Here is a 14727-nt window from a genome sequence, read left to right as displayed (position 1 = left end):
CTCTCTCTCTTTTAAGATGCTCCTTACAATTTGCCTCATTGACCAAGCTTTAAGTCACCTGTTCTAATATCTCCTTCTTTGGTTCTGTGTCAATTTATGTCAGATTATGCTGCTGTGAAGCACCTTGGGACGTTTTACTATGTTAAAGGCACTATATAAATGCACGCTGTTGTTGTTGTTGATAGTGAATCAGTGCCCATTTTATACCCCACCCGATTTCCATTGACATCAATGGAGAAGAAAATCGGGCGAGTGTAAAAGGGGCGGCTGATTTGCTAGTGCCCGTTTTACGCCCAGTGATAAAAGTTACAATTACCCCTATGGAATTTTCTTCAATAGACTGACTTCATGTTTTTTAGTGTTTGACATACTTCATGGGCCCTCTATGGGTGTGTATGAGGTGCGCACGCACCCATAGGGACCACGCAAGTTCCTGGTTTAGGCATGCAAAGCGCATGCGTTAAAACCCGGAACTTGTGATCGCACGCATCCCTGGGAAAAGGGCGGATTTGGGCTATTTGCATTTCCGTGAACAGAAAAATAATTTTTTCCAATAATTTATACATTTAAAAACCTGTGAAATAAGGTAAATTTATTTTTAGCCCCTTTAAAATACATAAATTTATTTTTCAAAAAATTTAATTTTTGTTTTAAATATTTAATTAAATGCTATTTTGATTAATTTTAAATATATAGGCCTAGAAATTCAGTTGCGTTAGCCAGCCGTTAGCGCCATAAGAGGGGTAGATTTCGAGCGCTAGGCACTTAGCGCCCGGGCGCAGACCGATCTGCGCCTACGCCCAACTTCAGTTGACGGTTAACGCCGGCGCAAAGTGTTTGCGCGCGCTCAGCTGCGCGCGCAGCTTATGACGTCATTTCGTCGTGCAACGCTGTTTGTGCGCCCCAAACCGGAAGGCGCTGTTAAGAACTGTGAAGTGGAACGCAGCAGAGGCCCTGCGGGCCTCGGGGAGCGCTAATTAAAGGGCACTTACACTGAACTATAAAGGCCAGCCATTTTGCTGCAATGACTTTAGTGCTTTGGATTTCTGGACAGAGACCAAGGAACAGACCTTACTGATTTGGGACAACATAGGAGAGGTATTTTTGGCTTCTGGCCAGAGCTTGGAAATTTGACTCATTGTGATTTCACTGTTTGCAAGTATATTATGGGGGCTGCATGGGGTTGCAACCCTCAGTTCCAGCATTATGTGCGAAGAGCTCGCAGACGCTGTGTGAGAGGGGCAGCCATGCCTAGACATAGAGGGGCCATCAGGCGTCGGCAACGTAGGCCTTACCCACTCAGGGAATACCGGCAGCAGGTGTCCTATCTCACCATGACTGCCGCGCATTGTGTTAAGAGGCTGCGCTTCAGAAGGGAGGTGGTTGCAGAGATCTGCCAGCTGCTTCACAGAGATCTGCGTCCACAGCTGATGTGCAGGACGTCTCTGTCGGTGGAAGTGAAGGTCACGGTGGCTCTGAACTTTTATGCAAGCGGCTCCTTCCAAGCCGCTGCTGGGGACATAGCGAACATCTCCCAGTTCGCCGTGCATCGCTGCATCCGGCAGGTCACCGATGCCCTTTTCGCAAGGAGACACCAATTCATCTCCTTCCCCATGACCCTAGAGAGGCAGGAGCAGCGTGCAGTCGGATTTGCGAGGATCACCGACTTCCCCATGGTGCAGGGCGCCATTGACTGCACGCATGTGGCTATGCGGGCACCTATCGACAATGCCGAGGATTACCGCAACCGGAAGGGCTACCATTCCCTCAATGTACAGCTGGTGTGTGACCACAGGCAGCGCATCCTAGCTGTCAATGCCCGCTTTCCAGGAAGCAGCCACGATGCATTTATCCTGCGCCAGACTACTGTGGCTGACATGTTCCAGGCACAGCCTCCCCCAAGAGGATGGCTTATCGGGGACAAGGGCTACCCTTTGTGTACATGGCTCATGACCCCGCTCCGCGCGCCCAGGACCCCTGCTGAGGAGGCATACAACGAAAGCCATCAATCCACAAGGAACATCATAGAGCAAATGATTGGCATCCTCAAGCAACGGTTCCGCTGCCTGGATCGTTCCGGCGGCTCTCTACAGTGTTCGCCGGATAGAGTCTCCCAGTTCGTCGTCGTTTGCTGCATGCTGCACAACCTGGCTATCCGCAGGACTCAGGCACTGCCACCTCACGTTGGACCACCACCTCAGGAGGACGAGCAGGAGGACCATGAGGAGGAGGAGGAGGAGGAGTACCAGCCCAGGAGGGAGCTACAAGGTCCAAGGGCCGTCCGTCGGCGGCTTATTGAACGACACTTCTAGGCCCCCTGTCAGGGAATGGCTTGTGGCAATGAACGCACCTGAATGCAGCCGCTCCGCAAGCCCTCAGCCGGTTAATGCAACAACCACTTGAAACATCACACATGGACAAGCTGAATAAATAAAAAGCTTTATTTAACAAACTCAGGGCCCTTCCCACATGAAACACAAAAACAGACAAGACCCCCAAAAAACAGTCAAAAACATATCTCACTCCCACAACCTGGGGAGGAATAACAAAACTTGTCCATCCAATTGGCCTTCATCTTCGGCCTTACCAAAATAAACCCCCCCCCATAGAGAACACAAACACCCCCATATAAAAAAACATTTGGCAACACACTCTACTTTGTGTGCCGAGAGGGCGAGTCCTTGTGCAGGCTTCTCCGGCCCCTGGCCGACCTGCTGTTCCGCCTCAACCTGGGCCCTGTGGGTGTTGCAAGGCTGGGGGAAGGCTCCTGAGGGGCACAATGCGTGACGGCAGATGCCCTTGGGGGTCGGCCTAGACGAGGTCCGGCCCTGGAGGGGCCGGCTGCTGACTGCTGCAGCTGTGGCTGGCCAGCATCAGTCTTTCCAGCAGCTCGTCGCAGCTTTGCTGGGGGAGTGGCAGTGGCGGCTGGAGCAATGGGGGCAAGCTGGCTGATGCCAGGCGCTCGCTGGTCGCCAGAGACACTGGCAGTCGGCCGGGCTGGCACTGCAGCAAGCGCAGCAATCTGGTGAAGGACAGACCGCTGTGCTGCAGCAGCGCGGCGGGTGCCCTGGCGATGCGTCCGTGACACAGCGAGTGTGGCAGAAGTGAGTGCCCGTACTGCCCTGGTCTGTGCCCGCATCAGACCAGCCAGTGTCTGCACGGCACCACTCATGAACTCTCGACTCGTGTCCTGTGATGCCTTGAATTCTGCCCGACTCGCGTCCTGTGATGCCCCGAATTGTTCAACACCCCTGGCCTGTGCTGCCGCGAGTTGTTCGAAACCCCTGGCCTGTGAGTCCCCGAAATTGGCCACACTATGAGCCAGGGACTCAATGGCCTGAGGCAACTGTGCCACAACCCCCATGAACTCGGTGTGGCGACGCTCCGAGTCCGCGGACATTTGATCAAGGAGGCGCACCTCCTGGGCGAGGACCGTCTCTGGACTGGAGGCCGGACTCTCCCTCTGGGGAGAAGGCCACCGAGCTGGCCGACCCTTCCCGCGTGGCTGGATGCCACTGGGCCCAGCAACTGCCCTCCCCTGCAACACTTCCCCCCTCTGGGGAGAAGGCAGCCGTGCTGGCTGACCCTTCCCGCGTGGCTGGACGCCACTGGGCACAGGAGCTACACCCCCCTGCAACACTTCCCCCTGGCTCTCCTCCAGGCAAGACGTGTCCCCTCCATTGCCATCCCCTGGCGCGGATGAGGGTTCCCCCGATGTGCCGCCTTCCTCTTGCTCCTCGTCGTCCTCCTCTTCCGAGGGACTGACACTCGCAGCTTCAGGGACCTCCTCCTCACCAGCTGAAAGCAGGAAGGACAAGAGTAGCTTTAGAGTGAGGACAGGGCGTCAGCGAGGGAGGCATGAGTGGTGGCATTATGCGCATTGATGGGACAGTGGCAAAGGATGTAGATCTGAAGCGCAAGGGGACCGAGAGAGGCCCAAACGGTCATGTCCTTACCATTGGGGCCCAGCACAGGGTCGGCATCTCCAATAGCAACGGGGCCAATCACCCGGGCACGCATGAGTCGAGCCACGCGCTCTTCCAGGTCACTGAGCTCCTCGAACTGGGAACGGCCTCCCCCGGTGACAGTCCGGCTCTTCAGATTCTGCGCCAGCTTGGCCTGCAAGAGAAAGGACGGCCTCTAAGTACAGTGTGGTGCCCTGTTGGTGTGTGCACTGCCTCCCATGGTGGAATAGCTTGGCCAGTGTGGTGCCCTGTTGGTGTGTGCACTGCCTCCCATGGTCGAATAGCTTGGCCAGTGTGGTGCCCTGTTGGTGTGTGCACTGCCTCCCATGGTCGAATAGCTTGGCCAGTGTGTAAAGTGCAGAAAGTGCTATTGATGAGCATGCCAGTGCCATAGCTGCTGGAGGAGGGCTGGCCATTAGGCCTTTGAGGTCCCTTTGCCCATAATGTGAGGTGCACATGCAAGGATGAGGAGGACACTGGAAAGGGTACTCACCCTGACCAACCGAGTGAGGTCGTTAAACTTCTTCCGGCATTGGTCAGCAGTCCTGGGGACATCGCTGTTGGCTGTGACCCTCTGGGCGATTTCCCTCCAGGCTCTCCTGTACAGCCTCTTGGGAGCCTTCTTGCCACTGTCCGGGCACAAGATATCTCTTCTCTTCTCCAAACCCCTAAGCATCACCTTCAAATCATGGGCAGAGAAGCGCTGCGCTCGCTCACGGGCCCTCTGCATCGTTGCTGGCGCTATTTCTCTCCAGCAGCAGTGTTTAGGCCTAGCTGGAGGGCTGCAGTATCCAGGGCGTGGCAGCAGACCAAGTCGACCCTTCCCCCTTTAAGAGCTGGCCGGCGTCAGGGTGACTGCTGTCAGTCAAAACATGACCGCACCTGCGCTGCGCCCGGCCTCGGCGGTATCACTCTGCACCGCCGGCTTAGCGCCTAAAGAGACGGGTGCAACGCCAGTTTTAGCGCTCGCCCAAACTCCTTGGCCAAAGCTACTGAATATCAGCGAAGTGGCCTCCACTTTCCGGCGGGCGCAAACTTTAGCGCCCGCCCGACTTTACCGCCCCAAAAGTGGCTATACTGAATTTCTAGGACATAATTTTTTATTTTATTTATTTGTTTGACATGTACGTGTGTTTTTTGGGGTATTCCCATTCATACTTACGGAGTTTCCGTACATATGGAATCCTCATAAGTATGAATGGGGATCCCTTTCTTTCATTGGTTGGGCAGGCCCACGTGATCCCAGGGGTGCTTGCGAACCGCATGCGCCCCTGGAAACACGTGGGCCTCTACGCAGGCCCACGCATAGAGGTCCAGAAGCACAAGTGTTCGAACCTCCAGGACTATTAGGTAAGTTCATAGATTTTTTGCTGGTCAGAAGCATCTGCCCGCGCGCGGGAAGCCTCCGACTCCAAATTCAGGGCCATTATTTCTCTGCCCATTTCCACATAGCAACTTACTCTGTTGGTTGAATAAACTTCTTTCTGTTTTTTTCCAGTACAGAATTGGACAGCTGTACATGATCAGCAAGCACAGCCATGAGCAGAGTGACAGAGGAGAGGGTGTGGAGGTGGTGCAGAATGAGCCTTATGAGGATCCTATTCATGGCAAGGGCCAGTACACAGAAAAGAGAGTTTACCTCAACAGGTAAATGCAGACCGTGATACTGTGAATTAAAATAATGTTAGCTGTAGCCTAGTGGTAAGTCATAATATCTATTTGTATTTACAATTCATTCAGAACACTGGCATTTCATGACTTAGAACCATTGGCTCTCCCATTAGTTATTTGAACAAAATAGTAATTAATTCCATTGCATTACTTGTGGAAATGAAAACCATATTGCGTGGAAAACATTCTGATTAAAAGTACAAATATCAAGACTCATCTGCATGTAAGAGAATGGAATACAAGAACTGAGAATTGGTGGGAACTGTACTGAACACATCTATTAGGTGCAATCTCAGTTCTGTTCTCAACTATTTACATAGGAACACAGGAACAGGAGTAGACCATTCAGCCCCTCAAGCCTGTTCCACCATTCAATGAGATCATGGCTGATCTGCGATCTAATTCCATATAGCCGCCTTTGGCCCATATCCTTTAATACCTTTGGTTAACAAAAAGCTATTAATCTCCGATTTAAAATTAACAATTGATCTCGCACCAATTGCTGTTTGTGGAAGAGAGTTCCAAACTTCTACCACCCTTTGTGTGTAGAAGTGTTTCCTAATTTCACTCCTGAAAGGTCTGGCTCTAATTTTTAGACTCTGCTCCCTAGTCCTAAAATCCCCAACCAACGAAAATAGTTTCTCTCTATCTACCCTATCTGTTTCCCTTAATATCCTGAAAACTTCAATCAGATCACCCCTTAACCTTCTAAATTCTAGGGAATACAACCCTAATTTGTGTAATCGCTCCTTGTAACTTAACCCTTGAAGTCTGTCTTCATTTAATTCCATTCCCTTTATTTTTGGTTTCGTTTTGTAGCCATGTTACAAACTACTTTCTGGTTGAAAGGGCAAGCAGGTGCCAATGCTACTCTGAAACAAGTTGTGAGGTTGTCTGTGATAGTGGCAATATAACTCGCAAATGTTCTTCCCTCCATTTTCAAGAGTCTTTGGCCTACATTCTATTTCTCTGAATTAGCACAACCAAGCTTGGGAACATGAAGGGTGGAGGAGTGTTATATTCCATTGCACCTTGGTGTAACAAGTTGGTACACAAATCTGCTGCATCACAGGGCTACCTACAATTTTCCATTCTCTTCCTGGTACAGTATATGTGATGTTTACTTACATTCTTACCATGACAGTATCTGTCTTCATTGTTGTAACAATTGGCGCTTCCTACAGACAAATCTTAAAAATGTACCAAATTGAATAGTTTCAGCCTCCTGATGCCAATCTGAGCCTGAACCACTAGCTACCTAATCACTGTTTTTGTTTATGGCAACAAGTTTTATTTAAATTTTTAAAGAGTGACTATATTCAGATCAGCCATGATCTAACTGAATGGTGGAACAAGCTCGGGCTGAATGGCCTACTCCTGTTCTTATGTTCCGGAGACCAGATTATTGGACAGCCGTGCTCTTTAACATTCTTTAATTGGTCCAACATGCTATAGTTCCCAATGGTAACCATTTTCTTCCTGGGATTTTTTGTAAAATTGTATGTTGTAAAAGTTCATTTTCCACATTTTGGAGCCATCCTGAGATGACAAATTCCTCAAAAAGATTAATGTTGACAAGAATCATTCTAAAAAGACATTAAAGATTTTGTGCATCTCAGTCCTTTAAAATAATTTAAGTTAAGGTGATTGCAGTCTTTCAAATTGCAGGAATAGCAAATATCATTAATGCCTATCACCACCATACTGAAAATGGATTTCAATGAAAGCTGCACGGAAAGGACTGATGTGACCTGAGACCAACTGTGGTGTATGACAGAGATAGCAGTTTATTTGCAGCATTAATTTCTGCTGGCCAGCCTGCATATCTTCCTTCATGAGGTCCCTGTCGTGCTGCTGACTCTTAACTTAAGAGCAGAGTTGTGAAATCTAATTGTTTTTAAGTGGAAGGAATTGTTACTCAAAGAAAATAAGATTATTGAAATGCCTTCTTGGTTTTGATAAATACAGCAAGGTGCAGGAGACCATACAGCTGTAACTAAATCTGCCTGAATCATATGTATAATATGATTAATTGGATTCCTTGTCTACAGCATTGGAAGCCTTAACACAGCACTAAAGGCAGGAAAAAGACCGAAAGAGATTTCTTCATGTATATTTCAGCAAATACATGTTCTGTCATAACATTATATTTGATACACCCTCCGGCAGTAAAATGTTGACGTAAAAGGTTGTATAAGAAAGATGACTTCAGAGTGAGTACATTAAGCGTTTTAAAAGCCAAGCTATATATATTGCAGTCATATCTTTCAAAGCTTGACTCACTATCTAATGTCTATTCCTTGATGCAAAACATTTTCAACAAATTCAATTTGCTTTTCTCCTTGAAAGGAACAAGATTGCGTACCAATCTATTAAACGATAAATTGATCTATTAATACATCACAATTGGCAAGCTTTACAGATTCAGCATGTGTCATAGTGGCTGATAATGCAGTCTGTAATGCCGAAGCACGACAGTGCATTGTGCATGGTTACCTCACACAATCAGCCACTGTCTACTCAGCACACAGTGCCCCATAATGTAGTTCATGTGCACGGTCAATCACACTGTGCGCAGGGCTCATTAAGGCTCCTGTTCCTATTCAAGTTAGGGGAAAAGCCCAAACTGCACCTGGAACACCTGAGCAGTTTTAAACAGAGAGGCCTGCGCAAAAGTGGAAGGACTGGGGGTGGCCCTTTGTTGCAGAACTTCCTGCAGTATGCCTTCTAACAGTGGATCTATGAATCCCCAACCCATTCTTGCTTTGCGATAAAGCCCTGCTTTAAGAGCAGCCAGCAGCCCTAGGACCTCCGTGTTCCCCCAGTGTGTCATGCTTCTTGCAGGCATGGCCGACAAACAATGTGCAACAGCCCCATAGAGTAAGGTGCACATCACTCAAGAATTTGTTCCAAAATAATAGCTTAGAAATTGGTCTGCGACCATTTTTGGGCATGCGAGGTATGCAGTTCGAGTCTCCTCACCCCCCCATTCCCACCCACATCTGAATGGTGATGCCCGAGGCTGTCCAGATATTGACCCTCTGGCTTAATTTCAGTAATGCCAGCGTAGCATGAAGTGCCTGCCGGTGAAGAGTTTAAGTTTGGGCCCCTGCTAGCATTGCTAGCGGTGGTGGTTGTGGGGGCGGGGGGGCGGGGGGGGGCGCGGTCAGGAGCGGTGCTTTAATGTATGGTCGGCAGGAGGAGCGGAAGTTAAAGTGGAGGAAAACAGTATAAAATATTCTAATTAAAATATTGCTTTTCTCTAAAATAAGAACAAAGTTAGTATAACAGTTCATGTTTTATTTCTTCTTTAAACTGGTATTTAACACAACACACCCTTTAATTCTACTGCTGATTTTAATTACTGTTAGCTCTCTCTTGTCAGTAATAAGATTTCTAAACTTAGCAGAACTGTAAACCATCTTCTGAAGGGAAGTGGAACATACCCTGACACATTTGGATGTTGGTGTTACCTCAGAAGAGAAACAGTACTTTATTTCAGGAAAGCAGCTCACATGGAAAGAAATCTCATTGAGAGGAAATTCAGAATAAAAGTGGTATTGCTGAGAGGAAATTACATTCTGAATGGCCATGAGGCTTCTGTATCTGTGACCTGCCACAGTTCTGAGAAGTGACAAAGTATTCCACTCAGAGATGTGATTCAAGAAATTACTCACTTTCAGAAAGCAGGTTTTTTTCTCCCCCTGCAGCACCCGCCATGCTCTGCATGTTGCTCTGATGTAATTATTTCCATTGTTCATGATGAATAACCTTTTGTATTGTCAAGTCTCACAGAGAATGTCAGTGCTCGCCTGGATTGGAATAGCGAAAGCAAAAGCTGATGCTGACGTTGTTGCCTTTTCTCTGATCTAGTAAATGGCATCATGCTGTAAAATCACAGGTTTCCTATTTCACAACATCACAGGATTATTACAGATGAAACTCAATTGAAAGACCTTAATATCCCCCTATTGTAGTATCCAGTTGTTTCTTAATTCCAGGGTTTTCAGCGCCACTGCTCCAGCTGGAGATCCATACCATATGTTATGCAGAGAAGTAGTTTCTGATCTCAGTCCTAAAATTGCCTTTTACTAATTTGAATCTGTCTCCTTGTTTTTACTTCCGCAATTTAATTAAAAATAATATTCTGAATTTACTTTGTCCATTCCTTTAACAATTGTATGTGTATCTATAAGATCACCGCTCAGACACCTCCTTAGTAGGCTGAAGAGCCCAATTTTCTGTAATCTTTTCTCATAACTAAGACCCCTGACACTAGGTTACTATCTGCGGCGGGTGGCGTCGGTGGTGGGTCCCGACCCCACTGCTGTCTCCATCCCCTGAATTTCCCCTGATTGGCCTTGTTAAGCCCGCCCAGCACGTTTCGCGACCAATTAAAGGAAGCAGCTCTGGTGATGTCATTTCACGTCATCAGCCAGTTTCCTTACAGGGACCATGTCCAAATTTAGTTTGACATTTGTGCTGTCAGTGTTCTGCAGCATTGAGGCGCTGCAAACACTGACAAGCACTGCACAGAGGTGCAGGGCTGCACCCAGGCTCTCCCATGCCTCCCTCCATATGCTTATGGAGGGCGTCACAGCACGCAAGGAGGTCCTCTTCGCTTCCGATGGGCAGAAGAGACCGCCTCAGGAGACCAAGACAGCCTGGTTGCACATTTTACAGGAGTGCACATGCAGGGATGTGGTCAGGAGGACCTGGGTGCAGTGCTGCAAACGTTTCAATGATCTCAGTAGATCCCAAAACATTAGTACAAAGTCACACTCAACCTCATCTTGCTGTGCCTTTTATCACATCCCCATTACTCTGTCTTCCCTACCCTACTCCTGCACATCCTTACTCACACCAACTTACTTTGCACCTCCACCCATCCCTCTCTATCTACATTATCACATCCCCACCTCACTAGCCACCCCTCACACTCACCCTCATCCTAGTGCAATCATATCAACTAACAACACACAAGGGTAGGCACTTGGGTGCTTTATGCAATGTTCATATAAAGTTTCTGTTAATGTGGTGTCAAACATTGAAACCTTTATTTTCAACACTTTGCGTTCTTGGACAGATTTGTGTGCACCTTTGGAAGTAGCTTAGTGAGTTGCAGTGAATGGTGAGACATAACGGTACCCCCGCAAGGGTGATGAGTGTGAAAGGAATGGATTGTGCATTGTAGGGATGCTTTATGGTGTTGGTGTGGGGTGGTGCCAACCTCGCGCATCATGTGCCAGCCAGGGTGTACAGCGTCAAGTGAAGTAAATCTGGCCATGGTGAGGCCATCTCTAGCCTCCCTGGCACCAATGTGGTCGGATGCTGATGCCCTGTGTCCTGTGCAGCATCAGGTGATTGCGGAGCAGGTTGGTGGTATTGTTGTTGGTGCTGCTGGTGTGCCTGGTACTGCTGGTGTTGGGGCTGATCGTGGTCGGATTCTGAGGACCAAGGTGAGAGAGTATAAAGGGCACCCATGCTGATGGAATAGTTGGCAGGTGAAGTAGAGATGACAGAAGTGATCGGTCGGTGGTGAGAGAGGTAATGAGATCAGACTAGATGGAGACTGTGTAAAGATGTGCAGCATGGTGAATCTGTTGTGGAAATGCAGTGAGGAAGAGTTTGTGGCCGAGGGAGGATATCTCTGTAAGGTGGGAGCTTTTACTGTACCTTTGAAGCTGTCAACTCAACAGCTGATTCAATGGCCACTGAAATCCCCCCTCAGCTTGACAGACGTGGTCCACCAGCAGCGTGGACCCTGTGGGTGAGCTGTCAAATACAGAAGGTGAGCTGAAATTCATTCTTAAGTGGCTCTAAACAAGCCACTAATTACCTGAATTGGGTCCCCTGCTGCTGCGTGTTGGGCCTGCTCAACACTGACAGAGCCGACAATGGGGAAGGGTGTGTGGTGGCGGGTTCACAGCGGGGTCCTGATCCGCTGGGGGGGAAAAACATTTTCCCACCCGACCCGCCACCAATCACGCCCGCTGACCCCCCCCCCCCCCCCCCCGCCTTGCAAAATCCAGCCCTAGGATTCAGCTTTGGGCTCTTCTCTGCAATGTCTCCAATGTTTGCATGTCTCCCATGTTTCTTAGTAACCAGACCTGCTGCAATATTCAATGTGTGGTCTGACCAGAGCACTGTACAGTTTGATGATGACTTCTTCTGACTTGCATTCTACTCTTAGTTATGTTGGCATTCAGTAATTTTCCCATAATAACTGACCCTCCCCCAGTGAATCCATCCCAGTATGGCCATTCCCCCCACAAAATAAACTGCACTTTTTTTCAGGCCAAAATCTTATTTTATGAAAGTCAATACATTTAATGCTGTTTCTATTCCTAAATCTAACCCTAGTCCTAAATCTAACCCAAGCTCTAAATTTTTCTCCTATGACAGCAACTGTAGGCTGCTCTTTATTCTTGTACTCTTGGAGCTCTCAGCATCTTTGACATGATCTAGTACCACGGTACTCTTCACTAGTGCACTGTTTCATTATATTCCTCAAATAGTTTCTCCTCCTGCACCCACACGATCTCCTACAATGTGCTGCAGGGCTCCATCCTTGGCCCTTTCCTATTCCTCATCCACCCTTTGACAACATCATCCACAAGCACAGAATCAACTTTCACATGTCCCAGCCCACACCCTTTATTCCTCTGATTGCTATTTGTCCATACTGCCTCCGATCCACAATCAAAGTCAGATTTTTCAGCCATTGTGCCCCTAATAGTGGGTATTTTCATCCAAAACCACATGGCCTTGCTATCTCCCTCCCTTTTTTTTTACTTTGTATCGTGTTTCAGGATTTTTGATCAATTTTCCATGGAAAGGATTTGGGACTGAGTTATATTGAAGTGGAAGTTAGTCAGGATGTTGAGAGAAAGACGAGAAAGGTCTACGCCGTTTATTGCAAGATTAGTATCGACCGAGCCTGTATAAGCTTTGACCCGTTTCACTGCCAGACTGCTAACCCAGGGCAGGGTAGTGTGGTTTATAATTTTCTTATTCACGAGTAGGGGTTTGACGTTAAGTAAGGTAACTGTCACTCTATACGTTACCATGCTGCTGATGATAGCATAGAGCAACTTAATGATTTGTATCTGAACTAATCTCACCAAATTGTTTTCAGTCCAACTACTGAAAGATTGGAGAAATGCACGTGACGGCACGTGTGAAAGACACAATATTCAGTTCAATCGCAAGGAGGTACTATTGTTACGGCCCCCGGGTTACATTATCCTACGATTACATATTGGGCAGTACGGGTACAATGCTGAACATAAGATATGTGGACCACTTGTGGGAGTGACTAGTACCGCTGAATCTGAGAGAATATCTCGGGCAGACCCAGAATCTGCTAACTTTGGCTTCAGAGTTCTCCTGCACCATTAAATTGCTTAATTTTTTGATCATTACTCAACCACTTTCCTCCTTAAGTTCTCTGATGGTCTTTTGCATGTGGAGCACTATAGAAATGCAAGTTGTAGTTATATTAACGGTGACATGGCATTACTCCCGCATCAAACCACCTATTTGGTCTGTGTCACATATTGGGATCTTTTGATCATTTTCCAAAGAAAAGTTTTGGAAAAAAGGAGTTATCTTTAAATGTTGTGTTTTAAAACAGAGTATTTCTGCCAGTTAAATAAAAAGCTCTTGAGATGGTAAGTAAGATGCTAATAAACTAGCTCTAATGTTGTTTTTCCATAGACTGTGAATAAAAAGCATTTAATTTGCTTGTCTCGGTAATCAAAAAAACACCCATTGTTTCTTTGATCCCTGTCTGTCTGAACAGAGGAATATAAAGCACAGAGACACAGACACAGGCCATCAGTTAGAATTATAAAGTGAAAGCTATAAAGGCTTTTGCCAAGACTAAGAAGTTTAAAAAAAATCTAAAATTCATCATGTTTAATTCAGGTAAGACAACCTGTTGATCTGGGTAAGTGTGGGTTGTTCTTTAACTTGTATTACTACTATAAGTTGTACTGATTGATTGAAGTGAGTCCGGTCAGAACGGTGCGTTCACCTTATTCTGAAATAAAACAGCTTAATGATTCGTATCAGACCTTGTCACCCAAGCATTTGGTTGGGCAGCCTTTGGTAAGATTGAAGAAGGACACACGCGAAAGATGTGAATATCCAGTTCAGATCACAAATGGATACTATTGTTATGCCATGGGTTGTGCTACCATATAAATTGTTACAGCAAAGGCTATGGGCCCTGACAACATACCGGCTGTCGTTCTGAAGAATTGTGCTCCAGAACTAGCCACGCCTCTAGCCAAGCTATTCCAGTACAGCTACAACACTGGCATCTATCCGACAATGTGGAAAACTGCCCAGGTATGTCCTGTCCACAAGAAAGCAGGACAAATCCAACCCGGCCAATTACCGCCCCATCAGTCTACTCTCAATCATCAGCAAAGTCATGGAAGGAGTCATCAACAGTGCTATCAAACGGCACTTACTCACCAATAACCTGCTCACTGATGTCCAGTTTGGGTTCCGCCAGGACCACTCGGCTCCAGACCTCATTACAGCCTTGATCCAAACATGAACAAATGAACTGAGGTGAGGTGAGAGTGACTGCCCTTGACATCAAGGCAGCATTTGACCGAGTGTGGCATCAAGGAGCCCTAGTAAAACTGAAGTCAGTGGGAATCGGGGGAAAACTCTCCACTGACTGGAGTCATACCTAGCTCAAAGGAAGATGGTTGGTGGTCAGTCATCACAGCTCCAGGACATCGCTGCAGGAGTTCCTCAGGACAGTGTCCTAGGTCCAACCATCTTCAGCTGCTTCATCAATGACCTTCCCTCCGTCATAAGGTAAAAATGGGGATGTTCGCTGATGACTGCACAGTGTTCAATGCCATTCGCAACTCCTCAGATAATGAAGCAGTCCATGCCCGCATGCAGCAAGACCTAGACGACATTCAGGCTTGGGCTGATAAGTGGCAGGTAACATTTGCACCACACGAGTGCCAGGCAATGACTAACTCCAACAAGCGAGAGTCTAACCACCGCCCCTTGACATTCAACGGCATTACCATCGCCGAATCCCCCAACATCAACATCCTGG

The 14727-nt window shown here is 47.5% G+C and overlaps 1 protein-coding gene across 1 annotated transcript in view; it reads left to right on the top strand.

Moving 5' to 3' along the window:
• The window catches only part of LOC147102942 (cytoplasmic phosphatidylinositol transfer protein 1-like), a 459229-nt gene that overhangs the window by 256015 nt on the left and 188487 nt on the right, over positions 1-14727 (top strand). The window contains exon 3 of the mRNA XM_085963916.1: positions 5464-5612. Within this exon, the coding sequence (XP_085820042.1) occupies positions 5464-5612 (149 nt within the window). The remainder of the gene's footprint in view (positions 1-5463; positions 5613-14727) is intronic.

The sequence above is a fragment of the Somniosus microcephalus genome, chromosome 21 (assembly GCF_052327205.1).
Source record: "Somniosus microcephalus isolate GS21.2 chromosome 21, FLI_Smic_1.0, whole genome shotgun sequence".
Classification (NCBI taxonomy): domain Eukaryota; kingdom Metazoa; phylum Chordata; class Chondrichthyes; order Squaliformes; family Somniosidae; genus Somniosus; species Somniosus microcephalus.
The sequence above is the reverse complement of the archived record's forward strand: the minus strand, read 5'-3'. Positions and strand labels throughout refer to the sequence as shown.